At 48.4% G+C, this 21786-nt stretch overlaps 3 protein-coding genes across 3 annotated transcripts; all 3 read left to right on the top strand.

The window, feature by feature from the left end:
- On the top strand, positions 1 to 1101 carry LOZ57_001839 (uncharacterized protein; the record flags this gene model as incomplete). The annotated part of the gene is made up of 2 exons (XM_049250921.1): positions 1 to 34; positions 89 to 1101. 2 exons carry the CDS (start codon positions 1 to 3, stop codon positions 1099 to 1101), a joined length of 1047 nt encoding a protein of 348 aa, XP_049110505.1.
- Positions 1102 to 1843: 742 nt separating this feature from the next.
- On the top strand, positions 1844 to 17881 carry LOZ57_001838 (uncharacterized protein; the record flags this gene model as incomplete). The annotated part of the gene is made up of 2 exons (XM_049250920.1): positions 1844 to 16282; positions 16340 to 17881. 2 exons carry the CDS (start codon positions 1844 to 1846, stop codon positions 17879 to 17881), a joined length of 15981 nt encoding a protein of 5326 aa, XP_049110504.1.
- A 591-nt stretch (positions 17882 to 18472) lies between these two features.
- On the top strand, positions 18473 to 21202 carry MNR2 (CorA metal ion transporter; the record flags this gene model as incomplete). Its single annotated transcript, XM_049250919.1, has 4 exons — positions 18473 to 18876; positions 18934 to 20820; positions 20871 to 21073; positions 21132 to 21202. 4 exons carry the CDS (start codon positions 18473 to 18475, stop codon positions 21200 to 21202), a joined length of 2565 nt encoding a protein of 854 aa, XP_049110503.1.
- Between the last annotated feature and the right edge of the window lie 584 nt (positions 21203 to 21786).

Below are 21786 nucleotides of genomic sequence, written 5' to 3'. Positions count from 1 at the left end.
ATGGCTTCTCCAAAACGCTGGCAGCCCCGCGAAGGTATGTTTTGCAACCACCCAAAAGCCGCCTCTTTGCTAAGTTGATGATGATTAGGATTCTCAGCCGACGTTATCGCTCGCCTGGTCAACGGTACGCTGCTGTCAACCTCCTTAACCCTACCTTTGTTCCTCCTCACGAAATTCACAAGCTGGGGGCAAGAATACGGCGAAAGGCGGCCAGGGGTTGTTCGAGTGTTGAGGCTTTTGCTCTCGATTGGGCTGTACCGCACTATCAATGCCTGGTTGAGCCGCCGTTCGCTGAACAACGGAGTTTCAGACACATATAACTGGCGAGCGGAGATTGCCGTCGTTACAGGTGGAAGCGATGGAATTGGAAAAAGAATCGCACTTCTGCTTGCCGCACGAGGACTGAAAGTGGCGGTGTTAGATGTTCAGCCGTTGAAATATGAACATCCAGCCAATATCGAATTCTTTTTGTGTGACATTTGCTCTAGCGAGCAGATCGCGGGTGTAGCTCAGCAGATTCGAGCAAAAATGGGCGAGCCGACTATTTTAGTCAACAATGCTGGTATCCTGAAAGGAAAGACAATCCTCGGAGGGACAGAAGCGGAGACCCGTCAGACTTTTGAAGTGAATACAATGTCGCACTACTGGCTCACCCGTCAATTTTTACCACATATGGTATCCCGAAACCACGGAATGGTCGTTACTGTTGCGTCACTCGCCTCCCATGTCACCAGCGCCAATCTAGTGGACTACTCTGCCAGCAAAGCGGCAGCGCTTGCATTCCATGAAGGTCTTGCTGGCGAACTGCGGAGTTGCTACAGTGCACCTAAAGTGAGAACGGTGCTAGTGACGCCGGGCTTCGTCAACACTCAGCTTGTGGATGTGATTAGGCCTGGAGGAAGCTTGCTGACTCCGCTGTTGCACCCAGACACTGTTGCCGAAGCTGTTACAGACCAAATTCTAACCGGTCGCAGCGGCAACGTTATCTTGCCGATTTTTTCTGGAAACATTGTCAGCAATGTCCGGTCTTTTCCTCATTGGCTCCAGAAGCGGTTTAGGAACGAGGGTGCGCGCTTGATGTCGCCGCGTAGCAGGGGTTAATGCGTTCTTAGCATCGTAAATGCGCGAAACTTGTCCATTTTGTTTGGCGCTCTGTTTTGACCTTCTTTGAAATGTTTTGGAAACTCGCTTCATTTAGAACACAATATACAGTGTGATCCTTGGAATAAACTTTCAAACTCAAGCCCAGTGCGTGTACAGTAACTATGCCATTAGAGTGCATATACGGGGTATTTGCGCAATACCTACTTAATTCCGAGTAACTATACGTACAGCACATTTGGATTATGATGAACCGGTCATCCTAGATCGTTTGCTCGATATTCCGTGCTCAGCGCAGCATCCTAAATGTCGTCGCCAGCAGCAACGCCTCCATCCGCCCTGCTGCCTGTCAGCTGAATCGATCGCTGCATAAAGTTGCCACAACGTCCTCTTGACATGCTTGGCTGCCCGCATCTATCGCCCCCAGTCTTTCATCAATCCTTCTGTTGTCGACGCCCGCCAAAAGCTACCACTATCGATTTCCTCGGTTGATTGCGACATTCATTTATCTCTTCACTTTATGCTTTGATTCATGGTTTCGACCCGCCCGGCTTGACCAGGGAAAACACCCGAGCGGCGGACCCACGGTTGCGGCTGCCGGCCACCAGCCACCCCAACCACAACACCAACCAAAACAACAACCCTCCCGCATCAACAAATGAACTGATTCTGCAGCGAACTGGACTCCCTTGCAGATACATTTTTTTGCACTCGTTTCCACATTCGAATCATTTTGTTCGCCATGTTACGAGGCTTGTTCATCAAGCCTTCCAATCGCTCATCCACATCCAGCTCCAGCTCCAGATCCGATCGCCATCGGCATCGCGATCGCGACGAGCGATCCTCCACTTCCTCATCACGCCGCAAAACAAAGAGCCGTCCCGAAGATGACCTTTCTCCAGCAACGCGAAAATCTACTCGGAGCGAAGAGCCCGAGCGCTCAAGAACCACAAGTTCATATCCCGAATACTCCGAGAACGCTGCAAGGTCGGCGGTGTCTAGTAGTTATGTGACGGCAATAGACGATGATTATGACGATTATACTCGATCGAAAGACAAAAACGATATTTCTGATGACGATAAAGCCGGTGAAGGTCCCGCTTCACCGAGATCTCTGCGATCGGAGGTGCGAAGACAAGAGCGACGTGCTCGTGCTGGCGAAGGTGAGCTTTCTGGCACTAGAGAACAGCGGAGATGGCGTAAGGAGGATGCAGACGAAGCTGCGCAAATATATGACCTAGAGGGTAGAGACTATCGCCCGCGAAGAAACGATGACGAGTTTGGAATCGACGAGGAGCAAGAATTGAGAAACTTGGAACGCGATCCCGATTCTCAGGAAACAGGATATGAACGGCGACGAAGTGATCGTGACAGAGTCGTTGTTAGTGACCGGGCGGATAGGAGACGTCACCGAAATGAATTTGACGCCGAAGATCCGCTGGCATATCTAGATGAGCGGAAATACAAACAACGAAGGGCAAAAGCCGAACCCGTCGATGAAGATATGTCATTTCCATATTCTTCTCGCTCCATACCCGATATACCAAGAGGCTATCCTACAGCATATTTTGCGCCTGAGACTACGCCAACGAATGACATTTCGGTGCCGCCGAATCTCTCTCGTGCTGCTGCGACTCCAGCCCAAAGAGCAGACAACATGTCTCCTTCAGCAGCCTACGGTTTGGCTGCCGATTACTATAATGATCAAGGTCAGTCTGTTTCAACACAGCCTGGCGTAAGGCCAGATTCGCAACCTGTCATTGCTGGGACTCAGCCGCATTTGATGTCGCCTTTGGAAACACCGGCTCCCCCGGTTGAGCCCAGTGCATTGGGACAACCAGGCGCGGCAGAGTCTTTCTACACTACCCCTACACCACAAAATAATCAGCCGCATAACGGTTCGCCAGCTTCTTCTACGGCAACCTATGGCATTGATCCCATTTTATTGGATGAGAACCCTGCCCAAGAACCGCCCCATACGTCGAGCCTACCAGCTTCACACTCTCAGGGTCAGACAGATATGTCTCATCAACATCACTCTAAATTTTCTTCTGCTCATGCCGGCATGGCTGCCTTAGGTGTAGGTGCCGGACTTTCAGCTGCGTCAGCCCTCGGACAGAACACTACCCAAGGCATGCACTATCCTAGTAATCAGTTGTATTACCCGGGGAAGCCGGGGTACCAGCGCAAGTATCACGGGCCCTTGGGTCGATTTATCAATTTCTGGAGAGACCCCGAGGCAGTCGCCCAATATGAAGAGTATTCCGAAATAATTGGTGTTTGCAAATACTGTTTTGAGCCTGGTACGACATCTCGAGATGCACCTAGAAAGCACCATTATCGGCAGAAGAATTTCAATAATAATTTCAACGGAAGATCTAAAGTCGATAAGTATAGTCGATATGCGTCATCCTCTGACGAAAGCCGTCGTAGGAAGCGATCAGGCATGAAACCTTGGATTGGCGCTGGCCTGGCTGCTGCTGCTGGAAAATCGATTTACGATATCACGAGATCGAATGCCAGCGGCAACTCTAGTAAGAGATACGCACGTTCGGCAAGTCCAACCTCCTCAACAAGTGGTTATAGCGCAAACCCAGGAACAAGAAGTTATGTATCTCAAGGTGTAACTACTGTGTCGAGTAACAGCCATCCAGCAACTTCTGCAGTTAGCGGGTACGGACTTCCACCAGCTCAATATGCTTATCCACACCATCCTCGATCTAGGGAACGGACACGACCGGGATCCAGCGGATCTTCTTCATTTTCTTCAGAAGAGTCTCGTGGTGTTGGTAGAAAAGGCCTTGCTCTAGGTGCGGCAGCTGTAGGAGCGGGAGCTTTGGCATCCAGAGCTCGACGTCGAAGCCGCACCAAATCTCCAAAAAAGCACCCACGGAGGAGAAGACGGTCGTCGTCTAGTTCTTCGGGCTCCCTTGTTGATATATCCCGCGTCTCTGGGAAGAGCGGAATGGCTGGCCTATCGTATTTCTTTACAGCACCATCAGAAAAGCGAATAAAGGACAGACCCGAGGGATCCAAAAAGAAGCAGAGAGGATTCTTCAGCTTTCGATCTGCATCGTCCTCTTCTTCAGATGATGATCTAGCATTTGGTCCTGGGTTCTACAAAGGGCCTTCCCGCCGATCGACAAAAAACAAAGACGACGGCAACGTGGACGCCAAACTGCTCGCACTGGGGGGCACTGCTGTCTCACTTGCTGGCGCAGCAGCTTATATGGATGGACGACGACGCCGTCGGCCAGATCTTGTAGCTGTGAAGGAGCGACGCCATGGCTACCCGAGCAATGCACCTATGATATCCACGGCCGGCCACAAATATGACGATGATGACGGGTGGGAATCGATGTCCGAGTCAAGCCTAGATTCAGCTCTAGCATATGGCGGCGATTCGTCAGATTCAGGAACTTCGAAATGGGGCTGGCGATGGGGGAAACGTAGAAAGCAGCCAAAGCCAGTGGCTAAGCTTGGGGCGCCGGCCTTGGCGCCAGCTTTAGCGCTAATCCCAGCAGCGGCAGCCATAGAAAGTTCTGCGAGCCAACCATCGATGCATAATGTGTACCCCGTTTCTACCTCTGACCCGTCTCGCTTTGAGACTGTGACAGAAACTCAAGCTTTGGAGCCATCTGATCGCCGTGAGCGAGAGCCTTTGCGTTTGACATCGTCAGAGCCACTGCTTCAAGAAGGGCCCGAAGCCACTGGACATCCCCAGCCCACTTATCCTCAAGGTCAGGCTGCGCAGCCTCTAACCCGCAGAAATGACGTCGATCACCCGATGACCACTACTGGGCCATTTAGTGAGCCTATTGATACCTACCGAAATAGACGAGAAGAATTTGACGACCGCCATGCCAGAGATTTACGAGGGGACAGGGGACATAGAAGAAGGGAATCGTCTCCTGCCTTTTCCTCAACCCAATTTGATACGTCTGATTATCGTTTACCAAAACGGCATTCGGCATCGCAAGTTCAATTTAATTTGACTCAAGAGCAGGAGGAAAAAGAACTGCGTCAGGAGCTGGATGATGAAAGAAGAGCCCGCCGTAGAGAACGTGCTTCTCGTCCGCCAGTAGATGACTCGTATCGGGACTGGCCTGAATATGAGGATGATCGTTCTAGCAAGAACGGAGAACGCGAAACATCGTCCCGTTACTATCGAGCCATACCAGTAGGCGCTGCTCTTGTCGGTGCAGCAGCAACTTCTGCCATTTTAAGCGACCTAGGAGACAAGCAAAGTCGCAAGCTGATAGACGAGAGCCAGGAGCGAAATAGCTCTAAACGCCATGATTATTCCGAATCTGACGACGATGGCAGGAAAAGTTCTAGGGTGCCTCGACGTGACTTTGATTCGGATGATGGCGACACAGACCACGCTCGACGAATCGCGGTGGAAGCTACCAAGCGCATCATTGCATCGCCTGCATATGACAGCTATGTGGAGTACTTCACTCCTGAGGAATTTAGATCATCTAAAAATCATTCTCGATCAGATACGAGTTCTGATCCTTCTTTGAAGGATCCACCCAAGGTTCGCTTTGATAAAGAGGCTGCCAAAATTTCTGATGGTGTGGATCCTAGTCGTCTTCCGTGGCCCGTTCCACATCTGAATTTGATAGAACCCACTCCTCCCCATAGTACTGATGGGTCTGTTATTTCGGACGGGTACCATGAAAACGAATCTCCCATCGAGCCCGTGAGAGATCAGTCGTCAACCGCGAGTGACAAGACCGAGGATGCTAGAGACCACAAAACCACCGAAGGGCCACAAGGCATAACCCGTGATCCTATTGTTGGTCTTGCGGAAGTGCGGGGACCGGAGAATACAGACATTCCAAAGGAATTTCAGCAAGAATCAGCTATGACACGCAGCACTGAAACACCAAAAGCGGAAATGGTGAAGGATGATGATAGTCCTATCGAAGAAGTTGTGTCCCAACGCATACCCGGAGGATTTGATGATGATATTGAATTTGCAGCTACTCTGGCTGCCGGCGCTGTACTTGCTGGTTTTGATCCTTCCATTGTCACAAATGAACCCATGTATCATTCACGCACCTCCCCTCCTAGCTCTGAACCCGAAAATGTTTCTGTGGAAACGGCAATTTTCGGGGAATTGCCCGATTTATCGACCACCGGAAGTCCTTCACATATTCACGGATTTGTGGAGCCCGAGTCACTACCTTCTTCCGACACAGAAGATTTCTATGGCAAGAAAAAGTCGGCACGGAATGTTGACGATCGCTCCTCTAAGATTGTACCGACGAAAGAAAAAGACGACATGAGTGAAGAACTAACTCATCAGGTGCCGGAATATTTACCAGCGCATAAAGTTGCATCAGATACTCGAGAATTCTTCGATGCCCAGGAAGAACAGGCGCCTAAGAGTCTTATCACTGAGGAACGTGGTTCTCAAAAATTTGTTCCCCTCATTGACGATCATTCTGGCGAGGGCTTAGTTTCTTCCGACACTTTTGATAATGAAGCAGAGACCGGCTTGAAATTGAAATCTCAAGCGCCTGTAGAGGAACCTATCCAACCTGAACCCGAAACTAAAACAATCAGCAGCAAGAAACAAAAACGAAAGAACAAGAACAAACAAGTGCGCAGTGAGGTAGAAGCTGATCCTGTTGAGCCTACTGAATTTTCAACTCAACGCCGTGAAGTCGATTTTCAAGAGCCGACGGACATCAAATTAGATGAAAAACAGAGTTTTGTGCGTGGCGATCTAGGCCCTGATTCAAATCTTGAGGCTCAAAAGGAAGATTCACTTCCAGAAGGTGAAAATGACGAAGTTGTTGATGTGCCAGGAATTTCGACCTCAAAGAGCAAGCGAAAGAAAAGAAAACAGAGACGTGCCGATGTGGCGCCTGAACAAGTCCAGCTGCCTTTTGGGGTCCATGAGGGGCAGCTAGCAGATTGCAGCGAAACCGACCACGGTACTTCTCTTACTGAAGACCATGTAATCGACAGTGTGGGAGGTGATATACGCCGGAGATCGCCGGATGAACCGGTCTGGGATGAGGTAGAGTCGTCGGGCCGAAAAAGAAACCGTAAAGAACGTACAAAAGACCGAAAGAGTCGGTATGAGGAAATAGTTGGATCTGGAAAACCGACAGATGATGAGGTACGATTTTCTGTCATTTTAACTGGGCAAGTTCTAATTTCAAGGCAGACTGAAGCTTCGACAACCAAATCTTTGCCAGATTCTTTTTTAGGCGAGCGCCCCGAAATACTATCGATGGGTGATAGTGCTTCGGGGATCGATGCCGAAACTCCTGCTTTTGTGAAGGCGCCTACTACGCCTGTCACCTCGACCCCGCCTGATACGCTTTTGGGCCAACGTGGCCGTAGCCGCTCAAGCTCTCCTTTTCCTGGAGAGAAATTCGACCTCCCACCTCTCTCACGGAGTCGACCTTCCTCTCCTTCACCTGGTATGGTCACACCAAGAAGAATTTCTCTTCGCGGCGATCATGATCTGTCTCCAAGTGCAACCCCTTCTCCAACCGCTGTACCTTTACATTTTCGCCGCCCATTCAGTGCGCACAGTGCATCTCCCACAGCGCCGCCCGCACCAGAATCCTCTGGCTCTTCCCCAGCCACGGCGAGGGCCCATAAACGACCTAAATCTACTGAATTTAAATTTGATAGAGAACTGCGTCCTCTCTGGCTAGTAGAAAGACATAGCTATTCCAAGCCAGAAGAACAAACTGAAGGCCCCTATCCGTCTCTACCATCAAGCCGAGCAACATCTCGAAGCCCCTCAGTAGAAGGCCAAAGGGCTTCAAGTGAAGCAGATTTTGCGTATGACCAATCAGCGGGGATTCCACGTCGACAGCCAATAGAACTACGCCTTGATACTAATCAAATGCCGGAGAACGACGATGTACTGGATTCTAAGGAAGCAACGCCCACGGCAGCCACATACCAGGACGCTATGAAGAAGCAGAAGCCAAAATACGAATTCCATTCACCTTCAGAACTTCTTATGGGACATTTTGACGAAAGTTTAGACTCCTTGCCTCCTTTACCCGAATCTCCAAAATCGGCATCTATTCCTGATGAGGAGCTTCCACCACTGCCAGACAGCATTCCTGAGAGTCCAGCCACAGAGGCCGAGTCGTGGCGCACAGCTGGTGATAGGTCAAGCATCAGTGTGCAATCCGATGTGACTGCGATTCCTAACTTCGGCCATGAATCTTTTGAAGCCGATCAACCCGAATCTCGGGATCTTGGGAGTCGTCCATCCACTGCCTTCAGTGCGTACGAATCAGCCGTTGAATACGACGCCCTAGAAGCCACCACACCTGTTCCAATCTCACCTGTATCGACCTCGGGGATTTACGTTCAAAAGCATCTTCATGATAATCTTGAGACGAGCCGAGGGGTTGAAGGGCCTGCTACTATTCCATTTACTGTTAACGATGCTTTGAACACAACTGCACCTCCGGCAGACGAGCTATTTCAAGAAGCAAATGACCACATAGTTGATCCCGTATCTGCCGAGGAAAAACAATATCAAGGTGTGGTGGGGGCCGTAAATACGAATGAAATGGGCTCGGTCTTACCTGAATATCAAGGTGAAGATGCTATGCATAGCCGAGATGGTGATACGTCTAATTTTCAGGATCCAGCCTCTGTAGCTGAAACGATATCCCCGGAGCAGGAAACTGAGGAGCCAACATCAATTTTGGCCCATGAGCCGTCCCCAAATATCTTTCCTCAGAAAGTAAAAGCGCTACAGGATCCTGACAATCAACTCATTACCTCAACGGATGATCATGACGGTGAAACTTCGGCCAAGGCGGCTGTGATCGAAACCGAGCCCATTCTTCCAGATGCAGTTACAGAGGCCCCGAAGAATGCCCCCTTGCAGCAAACAGGCGTAGAGTCGAAACCTACGGAGCCAACTGCAGTAGAAGACCCAGAGAAGGCACTAATAAGTGGAGAAGAGATGGGTATTGAGACTTCACGACAAATTGGCCATATTTCAACCCCAGATCCTGTTTTTAACTCTTTCTTTCCCCAGGTAGCCGACATCTCAATTGAAGAGGCCTTCGGACCCGGACTTCCTGATGTTGTCCAAAGAGGGCCTCAATCGAACGAACAGAACATGCCTCCCGAAACATCAATTTCTGAAGTTTCAATCCCGTTCCCACTTGTCAAGGATCGTGATGTAAGCCCTGAAGCGGTCGCCAGCGATGATAAACCTTATGAATCCCCTGTCACATTTTCAATCAAGCCGACCAAATCAAAGAAAGGGAAAAGGGGGAAGAGGAAAGGACGAGGGTCTGTTGCAACTTCTGGGAAGGACGATGCCGGACTTCTCGAAGGAGACTCCGACGCGCCCATTGCTGAGGCGGAAGAAGCAACGGTATTAGCCAAACAGGGGCAAACGCCACCGTTCGACGGCCATATTTTTACTACACACGATGTGAATAATCCCTTGGAATTTCCTACTCCTAGCAGGAAGGAAGCTGTCGAGATGAATGACCCAACCCTTACAGCAGAATTGAGCCACAAGGATGAAAATCATCCATTTACAGCTATTACCATTAGCCCTGAAGATATTGCTTCTCCTGAGGCCGCGGCTGATCAGGTGGACCGTTCTTCCCAAGATTTTGACCGAAACACGGATACTGCAGAAGCGCTGACGACTTCCTCCGTCGCTGAACAACCTCAACTGTCATCTGCTAAGGATTTTATACTTGAAAGTAAAGAAATTGCCCCTACTACTTCTCCAACGGAAGAAGCTAGAGAGACCTTCAAGCCTTCTCCGGTGCAGGATGCGAATACGCAAGGAATTTTTGTGGAGGATGGAATTTCTGGATCCGAAGCAGTCATTGAGCCACTAACAGCACTGCAGAAGGAGGAAGATAACCACTCTATAGTAGCCACAGAAGAAGCTGTGACGGCACACGATGCTATAGAACCACTCACAACGGCCATTTCCCCCATAATTTCTCATGATATTAGCGATGGGCTGCAGGATAAAGGGAACCCAACATGGGAGGCTTCGACGGAACATATTGCTAATGTAGAGGGTAACGGGCAAGAGTCTCCGGAGTCATTGACCGTGGTGACAGAAGAGTCACTCAAGGATGATTCGCAGAACAATACTGCATTAGAGCCCCGTGAGATAGCTGATGATTATTTTGCCCCTGTAACTTCTAGGAAGGACAAAAAGAAAAAACGAAAGAGCAAAAAATTTCGGGTTGAAGATGAGCCTTCTACAGATGCCAATGACAAGAAAGAACTCGATTGTTCAACAGTCGAAGAATCAACCCCTCCACAAGAGCAACCGCATTCACCGTCCCAGTCCCCACAGGAAGCTGGCACTGACGTATTAGCGGCTTCGGACGAAGCTTTGGGGAAAGAGGAGGTAGATGATATGACAACGTCTAGGTCATTGGCAAACGAAGAACATCTTGAATATTTTGTGCCAACAGAAAATGTTGAAGCCGAGGAAGAAATTGCCGTCGCGACCGAGGAACCCCTAACTGACATTTTCCCACTCATAACCAAAAAGGCCAAGAAGAAAAGGAAAGAAAAGGCATTGATTGTTACGCCCACTCCTGAAGACTCACAAACGTTGCAAAAAGATATGGAGCAAGTGGACGCTGAGCCTAGTAGTGAAACGCAAGAAACTTCTCCAGGTGGAGACGGCGTGGGAGTAGATAAAGACTTTCCTGGGGATGATGCGGTTGATAAACTCGGATCACTTAGTTCGCCCCAGAAGCTATTAGGCGAACAGCAAATTGTCGAAATACCTGACAATGAGCATGTTCATACCTTGGATTTGAGCAATACAGGCGTTATGGACGTTCCCTCTGAGATTCCGCTGGTTGGAGAAGATGCGTCATTTCCCGCTGCAGGCTCTTCGATGGAAGCCAATACCCCTGATTCTGCGCCTGAAGCCCTAGGGCAAGGTACGCAATTGGGGGAAGAAGAGACGCAAACTTGCAGAACTTCGCCAGATGAGATCACCAATCAAAATGACACAGAAGTTTTTAATGATGCCCCCGAATTCTTGCCATCTGTCACAGCAAACGACGCCACTGGACCTCAGATGGATCCTATTGATATCGATATCGACTCTTCTCCCTTTGTAAGAAAGAAGAGCAAAAAGGGCAAAGGAAAGAAAAAACGCCAAGAACCGGAGCCTAGAGAATCAGATATTTCTGTTGGAAAAAATAAAAATAAACAGGAAGTCTGCGAGGAGAAAATTGATATGGAACAAGAGCCCACCCAAAACCCCATGGAGTCTGTTACTATGGGAAACGATCATGAGTTACACGGATCGTTAAAGGACGAACAAATTCCCACGCCTTTTAGAGCAACTATCTCTAACACGGATGAAGTGGTCCAGGACCAAGGCACAGTACCAGAAACTACGAAAGTCGTTGATGATGGAACCGAACCTACGACTGGCACATTTATAGCACGTCCAGAGATCGTTTTTGTTCCTCGCGATGGAGCGGAAACGGGATCTATTATTGCTTCTAATCCAAAGGACCCCATGGCTTCTACCACGCCGGACGAAACGCCTCAACCCGCAGCAGTTCCAGCAGAAGATTTGGAAATTAGACGTATGGAAACTGACTTTTCATGTGGCGACAACGAAAATGGCCCGCCTCCTGTTGAGGGATTCACATGTCTTGACGAACCGACAGCCAAATCATCTACCGAGCCCGTACAGCTCGAGGCAGTCATGGAGTCCCCAGAGGGGATCGTACCGGTTTTTGAAACGGGTGGTCTAGAGACGGCCTCATTGGACACTAGTACGATGGACGAGATTCCTACGGCAATAGTGGAGAAAGACGAGAGCCTGGCGGAAGATTTCTGGGATGAACAAGTAACAAAAAAGCGTAAGAAAGGAAAAGGAAAACGAATGGAGATACTTCCAGTTGATGATAAACCATTGGCCGATACAGCGGATGTATCCCAACCAATGGATTTAGAGCGTAATTTACCACCCTCAGCGATTAAAGATACCGAATTCAGGGATATAGAGATGAAAGAGTCGCATTCTGAGTTAACGCCTGACATCCACACACCATTAGCCAATGAGCCTATCCCAAACTCTGAAGATGGCATAGCTGTATCAGAGTCTACAAAACCTTCTAGAAAACAAAGCAGAAAGGATAAGAAGAAGAAAAAGGCAACCATGGATGTGGGGCCACCTGAAGTTGAATCTAATGTTTGGATGAATTTGGACAAAAATGCGCTATCGGAATCCACATTGAAACTTCCAGAAGAGTCAACGGCACAGGATACTTCAAGCGGGTCGCAACATGTAATACTTGAAGGCTCAAGTACCGATGGTATTGAACTTTCCCCATCTACCATTCTAGAAACCGTTGAGCCAAGTGCTTCCATATCTCCATTAGATAGTGACAACAAACAGCCACCGCTGACTGAGGACAAAAAAGCGACTGACAACGCCGCTTTAGAACCTGGAATTCGAGAAACTGAGGTTGTGGCCGAGCCTCTAATTAGCAAAGTCGAATCTGAGGAACATCAAGATGAACCTGTCGCAGCGTGGACTTCTGGCGGAAAAAAATCGAAAAAGGACAAAAAAGCAAGGAAAGGCAAAAAAGTGGATACAGAGCCGCAAAAAGACGAAGTACAGCTTTCGGTTGTTCCACAGGTAGACCAACAAGTTGAAAATCAGTTCAACGAAGGAGATACAGAGCGCTCCGTCAAAGAAGAGCCAAAGTCAGCTAAATCCAAGCGGAAAGCCAAAAAAGACAAGAAGAAGCAAGATTTCTGGGAGGATGAGCCGCCGCCCCTGGAAAAAACAACTGCCACTGAAGTAGCTCATGCCGAACATGCGGAGGATACTACTGTTTCTCCCTTACGGGCTGATGAATCTGAGCCTGAGGAACCTAACTCGAGCAAAACAAGAAGGAAAGCAAAGAAAAACAAGCAAAAAGAAGCTTTCAATCTCACCGGTTCTCCCCCCGCTGTGCAAAATCCTGTCGACCGCTCGGACATCGAGACACCCTATCCTCCAGAACCTGAGCTGCACAGTGATGTAGACGCGACGACATTAGAGCAATCTACGACAAAGCCAAATGAAGCACGGTCTGAAGAACATCTAGAGGAAGTAGTGTCAAGGGAAGGCGTTGATGATCAATCTACAATTGGCGGGCGTGAAACGGACGGTAAAGAATTTCAATCTTTTAAGAAGAAAAGTAAAAATTCAAAGAGAAACGCTAAAACGACCGATTGGACTGATGAAATTCCCACTGAGCAGGTTATACCGGAGCCTGCTGATCAAGGTCCTCCGCGACCGCCAGCTACAGAAACTTCGCCAGAACACGCCGTCCCCACGCCGTCTATCCAACAAACCGATTTCCCCGATGTCATCTCAAAACGAGATACGCATTTCGACGATGAATTGCACGGGCCTGTGGGTCCACCCGGTTCCACCACCGTAGACAATTCCGATCCGCCCTCTGGCAACCAGCAGCCTCCCCCAACCGCCGACACCATCACAAAATCAGAGACTTTGGGAGATTCCTCGGATGGGCTTGGACCAGCTACTGCTTTAACGCCTATCAAGAACCCGTTCGCCCAAATAATTTCTCCTGACACAACAACCACTCCGATTATCACGAAGAATAATCATTGTTTGCCCATAACTCTTGACGCATTGCCTGAATCCAAGCCATCGACTCATTCTCAAGAGCAGGATAGCGTTCAACACGAGGTCCCACCAAAAGGATTAGATGCAAATCACCACACTTCGGAAAATGGTAGTCGGCTTAGCATCGAACCTCTCATAGAAAACTGGGGTTCTGAGAACCGCTATAGTATGCAACTTGAGCCTCATATGGCTAGCGATTGTCAAGTAGAATTTAGTGGGAATGAAGAACTAGATGCCAAGAGCGAGGAAGACAAAGCGGCCCCCCTTGAGACCCAGTCTGCTATGTTGGAGTCAGCAACATTGATGCAAAGTGATTCAGTCATTCGTCCAGTAATAGAGGCTCCCGAAAAAATTGAAATTGCAAGTGAAAGCTGCGCTCTTAAAGAAATGATTGTTGATAAAGACTCACAAGAGGTGGATACCCCTTACCAAAAAACATACCCGGCTCAAAACGAAATGACCCAGTCACCGGAAAGTCAGTCATGTGATAAACAGCTTGAGGACGAAGCTGCAAGTTCTCAATGGGCGAGTAAAAAACGAAAGAAGAACAAAAAGGCAAAGAAAGGCGTTTTACCCCTTACTCGGCCAACTAGCCCTTCCGTTGATCCGGTGAGGACAGATGCGGATATGTCTAATTTGTGTGAAGCACCTGTGATCATTTTGCCTGAGGCATCCACCGAAACTGTGTTAAGAAAGGAGAAACGAGGCAGAAAAGGGAAAGGGAAGAAGATAGATTCGGGAGCCACAGAAGAAGACAAGGTCAGTAGTGATGATGCTATAGGGCCACCAGAAATGATGAGACTGGAGAAGCGGGTTCCAGAGGACAAGAATACATCGGATGCTATTGGCGTGGCCATCCTACAAGCACAGCTAGACACTACTGCAGCTAAAGAAACAACTACCGACGGACCCCCAGCTAAAGGTATAAACTATAGGCTAAGGGGAGAAGGGTTTTCTGGTCCTTCCAGCCCGATTTTGAACGATCAAAGTAACGCCAAGGACGTTGGTGAGAACACATTTGAACAAGGCCCTGCTCGCATCGAATCATCGAGGCAAATCGCGGATGTGGAGAAGAATCTTTCAGCCGAAACCCCATCCTCAGAGGCTCTTCCCCTAACTTCTATAGAGGTATTAAACCCAGATCTGCAGAGGAAAGTTAACCAAGTTGCACCAAAGTCTGACGCCCTAAAAAATGAAGCGGTCCTGGGAGAAATTATCGAAGATGACTGTGAAGACTCTCCTGTTAAAACAATCGAGCCATCTATCAAACCATTTCTACTAAGCGAGAAGAAAGACGACACGCCCAGAGACGATGACTCGCTACCTTCAATTGATTGGGATCAATCGAAGCAAGGCGCGTTTCACGATTATGCCTTGAAGTCAACCATCTCTCTGCCCGATTTCCAAGTACCAGGTGGAAAAGTCCATGGCCCAAGATATTCATTTGAGTCCGACCAGCCTCACCTGTTAAAGTCAATTGAGGGTGGTATTGAGGAGTTTAATGCCGATGCCAGACCGAATTCGACCCTCTATGATCACAGCTCGGGTCTCCCCCGGCTATCTAGACAGTCAATGGAGTTGACTCCTGAATTAGATATGAGAGCGCAATCAAACCCAAGTCGGCAATTTTCGCAGCCACCCTCTGAAGGCGCACAACAGCAAAAACAAGAATCCTGGCAAACACCAATCGGGATCGTTGCCAGTGTTTTCCCGCATCTTGCACGGGTCTCAAGGAAGTCCAATGAAAAATTAAATCCAGAAACGTCCGAAGTTATCGAATCCAAAGTAATAAATCGGCAAGGAGATGGCCAATTACAGCATAGAGAACAAAGTAATGCCATAAGCCAGGCACAAATGGGTAAGGACGTGGTGGAGCAAGCACCAAATCTAAGCCCAAATTCGCCGTTAAGGGGCTTATCATCAGATCTTCGTGAATCCGTTTCCACACCTCAGTTGCAACAGCCACCCTCTATATTTGGTGGACCTTATGGGCTGGCAGACCAGTATCGGACGAGATCTCCTCCAAAAAGCCCACTCGCTCCCATCAAGGAACAGGCCACAGTGGGAGGTTTAGCTAGCTCTCGACAGAGTTATATATTAGACTCTAGCTCACTGGATCAAGGCAGCAGCGTTAAACTTGCTCAAGCCCCCCCTGCCTTCGCCATTCGACCCATTCAAGATACCCCGCAAGCTACCCCAAGGGCTCAGCTACGCTCATTCTCCGGGCCTCCTGACAATATTTTAAAAACCCCGGAAACTAGCGAGATAGTCCGGACAGGAAGCGTTACCAGCCTTGACAGCCTCAGGTCCACTGACTCTCTCCGGCTACGTCGCAGCCGTGGTAGCGGTGATCTCCGGGCTCAAAGCAACATCGACCATCTCGGCGGGAAAAATAAATATCCGACGCCCCAACCAGAAGAGGAAGACGTAAACATTGAGGCGATCGCATCGTCATCCACCTACGACCCAGTCACCGACAAGGGTAAACTCCCACTGCGAGGCATGGCCGCAGACGTCTATGTAAGCGATTCATTTTCACTGTCTATGATAACTTTTGATGGAACTAACTTTGGCTAGGAGGGCTGGGGCGACATTCCCGGATCCCCGCTTTCTCCATCTCGGCCTCCAAGCGTCCGTCGCCGTCGCAGCTTGCAGCATCTTCAAGATCTTGAGACTCGGCTCGATCAATTGGTGTCAGAAAATCGCCTGCTCTCCACTGCAAAATCTACCTCCGAAAAAGCCTTAGAAGCGCAGACAATTGCCCAGAGGCAACATGCGAAAGCGCTTGAGGCACGTGAACAGGAACTCCAGGATAAAGACTCACAGATCCAGCAATTGAAGAAGACTGCGCAATGGCTCCAGACGGAGCTTAATAAGCTGACAGAGCTTAACGAAGGTCTCACTGCAAGCAATGCTGGCCTCCAACAATCACGCGAACACCAAACGAGTCAACACAATGAAGTTGCGCAACAATGGCAACAGTCAAGGGAGGAGCTCGAAGACCTGCGAGCTAAATATACTCAGTTGTCCGCTGGTATGGCTACTATTGTGAGCACTGAAGTCGATACGGCTCTGGCAGAGAAAAACGCAGAAATTCGTCGACTACGCGAGGAGCTATTGGAATCCCAAGAAAAAATTAAGGAATTGCAAGAAAAAATTATCGCTTCCTCCCATGACAACGTGATTACATTTCGTGATGAAGACTATTTTGAAGGCGCATGTCAAAAGCTGTGTCATCACGTTCAGCAGTGGGTTCTACGGTTTTCCAAGTTTTCCGATATGCGGCTGTGCCGTTTGACAAGTACGCTCCGCGATGAGAAAGTTGCTGATCGTTTTGAGAATGCAATCTTGGATGGCTCAGATGTTGATTCTTATCTTGCTGACCGTGTGAAACGCCGAGACGTATTCATGTCTGTTGTTATGACAATGATGTGGGATTATATCTTCACACGGTATCTCTTCGGTATGGACAGGGAGCAGCGGCAAAAGTTAAAGATCCTTGAAAAACAGCTGAGCGAAGTGGGACCGCCCGCTGCTGTTCAGAGGTGGAGAGCTACAACACTCTCACTGCTTGCCAAGCGACACGCTTTCCAAGACCAGCGAGCCTTAGACACTGAAGCAGTGGTTCAAGAAATATATCGCACCTTGTCGAAATTACTCCCGCCTCCACAGGACCTAGAGCAGAGTATACAAGATTCACTCCGTAAGGTGATGAAATCTGCAGTGGACCTGTCCGTTCTCATGCGCACTCAAAAGGCGGAATATATTATGCTTCCTCCGTTACGACCGGAATATGACACTAATGGCGAATTGACCCGCAAAGTTCATTTCAATGCAGATTTAATGAATGAGCGGAGTGGCGAGACTGTGTCTAACGAGGAACTTGAATCACAGCAAGCTGTGGTTCGCATTGTGCTCTTCCCGCTAGTTGTCAAGAAGGGCACTGATGAGGGCGAGGGTGATGAAGAGATAGTTGTCTGTCCTGCCCAAGTGCTTGTAGCACGACCGGCAAGGGATAAAAAGATGGTTAGGATCCTAAGTGGCGATCGGCTCTCCGCGAATCCAGCCAATCAATCCATGCAAAGTATTTCGGAAATGGGTACAGGAACCATGATATAAGATTCCTGCCTCATATCCTCCTACTTGTATTTCGACTTTCCCGGGCATCATTTTCTTTCATATTATGGCGTTCTGGGCTCGCTCTCTGATAAGGTACATACATTGGTTTTTTCGGGGTACACCTTTGGAGGCTTAGATGATCTTGGAACATCGGTTCGTATGTTCTTTGGCCACTATGCTTTGGTTATCTAACAGCAACTCATGATTTTCCTTGGTTCACTTCTTTTTGCCAGCTTCTGCGATGTGCAAATGTGTTTTAATATGTTTTTGATGATTTCTATGATTGATGATGTGACATGCAATATGCAATATGTACTGTACGTAATTATATCCTCAGATAGTATTTAATTTAGAATAATCCAGATATCGTCTCACCAGCTTTTGATACGCCGAGTCGTCAAACGCACTATTTTAGCGCGCCTGTCGGGTGCAAGCCACACAACGTCATTGCTTTTGCCATCACGAACATCGTCTTCTCGGCGCGCCAGCAACCGCACCACACCATCTCCCTTCCACAGAGCGAATTTTTTGATTCATGTTGGTACATATGGTGCTTAGCTGCTTTAGATACCTCGAGTACTTCCCACCATAATGTCAGGCACCAATACTTCGGCGTCTCCTGCCAAGGGTAGCTCTTCAATCCCTCGTCGCGAGACATCGGTAACCTACCAGGAGAGCCCCCATGCGCGTTCGCCCTTCCCAGAAACGCAAATCGGCCCTCAGGGACCAATTAATAAAGCGGGGAAAAAGCGCAGGCATCGCACGCACAGACGTAGACGACATCGACGGCCCTCTTTCGCCCCTACTGCCATCGAAGTTCCACACGCCGAGGCTGGTGACCGCCAGCCTGACAGGATAGAGGAAGAAGCCTGTATCGATGTTGCCTCTACGCTGCCGTCAGGTAGCCGTCGGGCACCATTCTACAAAATGGGGCCGCTAGGGAGCGCTGACCTGAGTGACACGAGCCTGGACAGCGAAGTGTTACTCGACCACAGGTAGGTGTAGACTGTACGCCAATTTACGGATGATAAACTTATAATACAAATCTATAGAAACCAACCGATGTTGCGACCGCGCCGTGACAGCCGAGTCACTCAAAGCTTTCGGCTTGAGCACCCCCTTCAAGCATTTTCCACGACGGCTGATTATCATCCTCGTCCCAGCCCTACGAGTCGGACGTCCCAGGCATTAGGCGATAGCGAGTCGGAATCAGAGACAGCAGATGATCGAACGCCACTGATTAAACCTACTCCTGTTCAGAATACAAATTATATCCGGTATGGAACGGAGAGTAGAGATGTCCCTCGTTCTTCCAGGCAATATTCCGGGGCTGGCGTGAGTTCAAGTCCTCGCTCATCCAATGGAGGGTATGATTTCAAACGGGATTATGATATAAATAACCCACCATCTGTGCCCGGCAGCCCTAAGACCGGTCCTGATCTGGGGTATGATGATGCTCTTGTCACTGGCCGATCCTTCAGTTGCTCGGCCTCTCAGGATGCCAGGCGTACGCCTAGTGTGTCGTGTGATGCCGTTATTAATATTGAGGGCAGTGGTAGGGCTGATGGAATCGAGTCAACTCCACGACCGTCTCCTTCCATCTCCCCTCAAGACCTGAAACGACGCCGAACTGTAACTCTTCCCGTAGAAGAGGATGTTTGTTTTCCTATTGGGGCACTATCTGATCTTGGAGACGAAGAGTTTCCCCCTCACCCCCCAGATGAAGGTTATACTGCAGAACCTCGACGAAGGCGACGAAGGGTCTGGCCAGATCTGTCAGTTTTGGACGAGTGGAGCCGAGAAGAAAAGGAAGAGCGTACAGAAGGTATCCGAGCAAAAACAATTAGCGAGCCCGTTCTGGTTGGAGGACGGCTTCGTATTCGAAACACCTCGTGGCGGCGTGAAGAGGAAGAGGCACCCTATAGGTTCTTTTATTTCAACGAAGAATTTCAAAGCACAATCCACAGTCAGACTATATCTGAGCTTGTTCAGCCGGGCCAAACCTTCAAGAATCTATTCATACCTGATCCACCGGAGTTAGAATCCGATGATGAAGACGATGATGATGATGACTTTACTCCATTTGCGACGAACGGATTTAGAACAAATTCTTTCTCTTTGGTTGGCAATAATCATCCCAAAGCTGATCAGGAGTGTACAGCGGTAAAATCGAGCGTAGCGAGTCCCAATCATATTTCCGAGACTGCTTCTAAAGCAAAGCAAAAGCGCTACGGCCCTCGGCCGACATTTTGGCTGGATGTGCTATGTCCCACCGATGCAGAAATGCGGGTGATCGCTAAAGCTTTTGGTATCCACGCGTTAACAGCAGAGGATATCATGATGCAGGAGGCTCGAGAGAAGGTGGAACTCTTTCGAAACTATTATTTCATTAACTACCGTACTTTTGAACAAGATATGAACAGCGACAATTTTCTTGAACCTGTTAATATGTACGTGATAGTATTTCGGGAAGGGCTCCTGAGCTTTCGTTTTTCCCAGACACCGCACCCTGCAAACGTTCGACGCAGGATTCGTCAATTAAAGGATTATTTGATTTTGAATTCTGATTGGATATCCTACGCCATTATTGATGATATTACCGATGTTTTTGCTCCACTTATCCATTCTATCGAAGATGAAGTTGATCAAATTGATGATACAATTCTACGCCTCCATTCTGACTCCAAAAACTGTCATGATCAGTATCCTGCTGATGCTGCAGTCTCTGGTTCTGACATGCTTCGTCGTGTTGGTGAATGCCGGAAAAAGGTCATGGGCCTGTATCGCTTACTAGGCAACAAAGCAGATGTTATCAAAGGATTTGCAAAGCGGTGCAATGAACAATGGCAGGTTGCTCCGAAGTCAGAAATCGGGCTATATCTGGGTGATATCCAAGATCATATCCTGACTATGACGGGCAACCTTACACATTATGAGACGTATGGACCATATTTTATCCCTAGTGATTTTCAACTAACTTTGCTTCTAGCTTGCTATCACGAGCCCACTCAAATTACCTTGCACAAATAAATATTCGCATGAATGAAAGACAAGAGCAGACCGCTGATGTACTAGGAAAGCTCACTGTTCTTGGAACAATCGTACTTCCTATGAATATCATTTGTGGAATGTGGGGGATGAACGTTAAGGTGCCCGGCCAGGATGTTGAGAGCCTGACTTGGTTCATGTCCAGTGAGCCACCAGCCTTGCCCCCTTTTCGCAGCACCAACCAATACTAACCTTTCTTTAGTCACGGCTGGCCTGGTTGTTTTCGCCGTTGTTTGCTTCTATGTTGCGAAGCGAGTATATAGAATTGTGTGAATGGCAGAAAAAAACTCCTTATATTTCCATTGTTGTCCCTACCAATGCCGCCAGTCGATGCATCTTTGAAAGGTTATAGTAAAAATGTTATCTAACCACAGCAATGGTGTCTTGGATCCATACCCCTCTTTTTTTTTGTCATTTTATTTTATTTTATTTTTGCCGTCAAGGTTCAGAATATCCCATTGCCTGTTCTTTTCTTAAAAAGGTTGAGAACTGGATGGCATTTGCAAGTATAAACATATACATACAGTTTAGATAAAATTTGTTTATTGATATAATAGTCAAAGGTCTTAGTTATTTCTGAATAACTCGAACTTCAAAGGTTCAAATGCAAAATGTTTGTACAAGGGAATTTAAAAACACCAGTGAATAGTAGACTTGTGGTACTATGGTAGTAAAATATTCATTCTGGGTAGCAGCTCTGATTTGCTTCTGTATTCCTCCTTCAATCCAACCATACCCTAATCCCGCTGTTCATCCAGATACAAAAGAAATTGTTATATCTTCCTAGTTAAGGAGTGACTGAACTGTCAAAAGTTCGCCAAAAGAACGTAAACAAAAAAAAAGTGCTGAGTGTTAAG

This window comes from Ophidiomyces ophidiicola (genome assembly GCF_022830035.1).
Source record: "Ophidiomyces ophidiicola strain CBS 122913 chromosome Unknown scaffold_4, whole genome shotgun sequence".
Classification (NCBI taxonomy): Eukaryota; Fungi; Ascomycota; class Eurotiomycetes; order Onygenales; family Onygenaceae; genus Ophidiomyces; species Ophidiomyces ophidiicola.
Note: the sequence above shows the minus strand (reverse complement) of the source record. Positions and strands in the feature narration are given on the sequence as shown.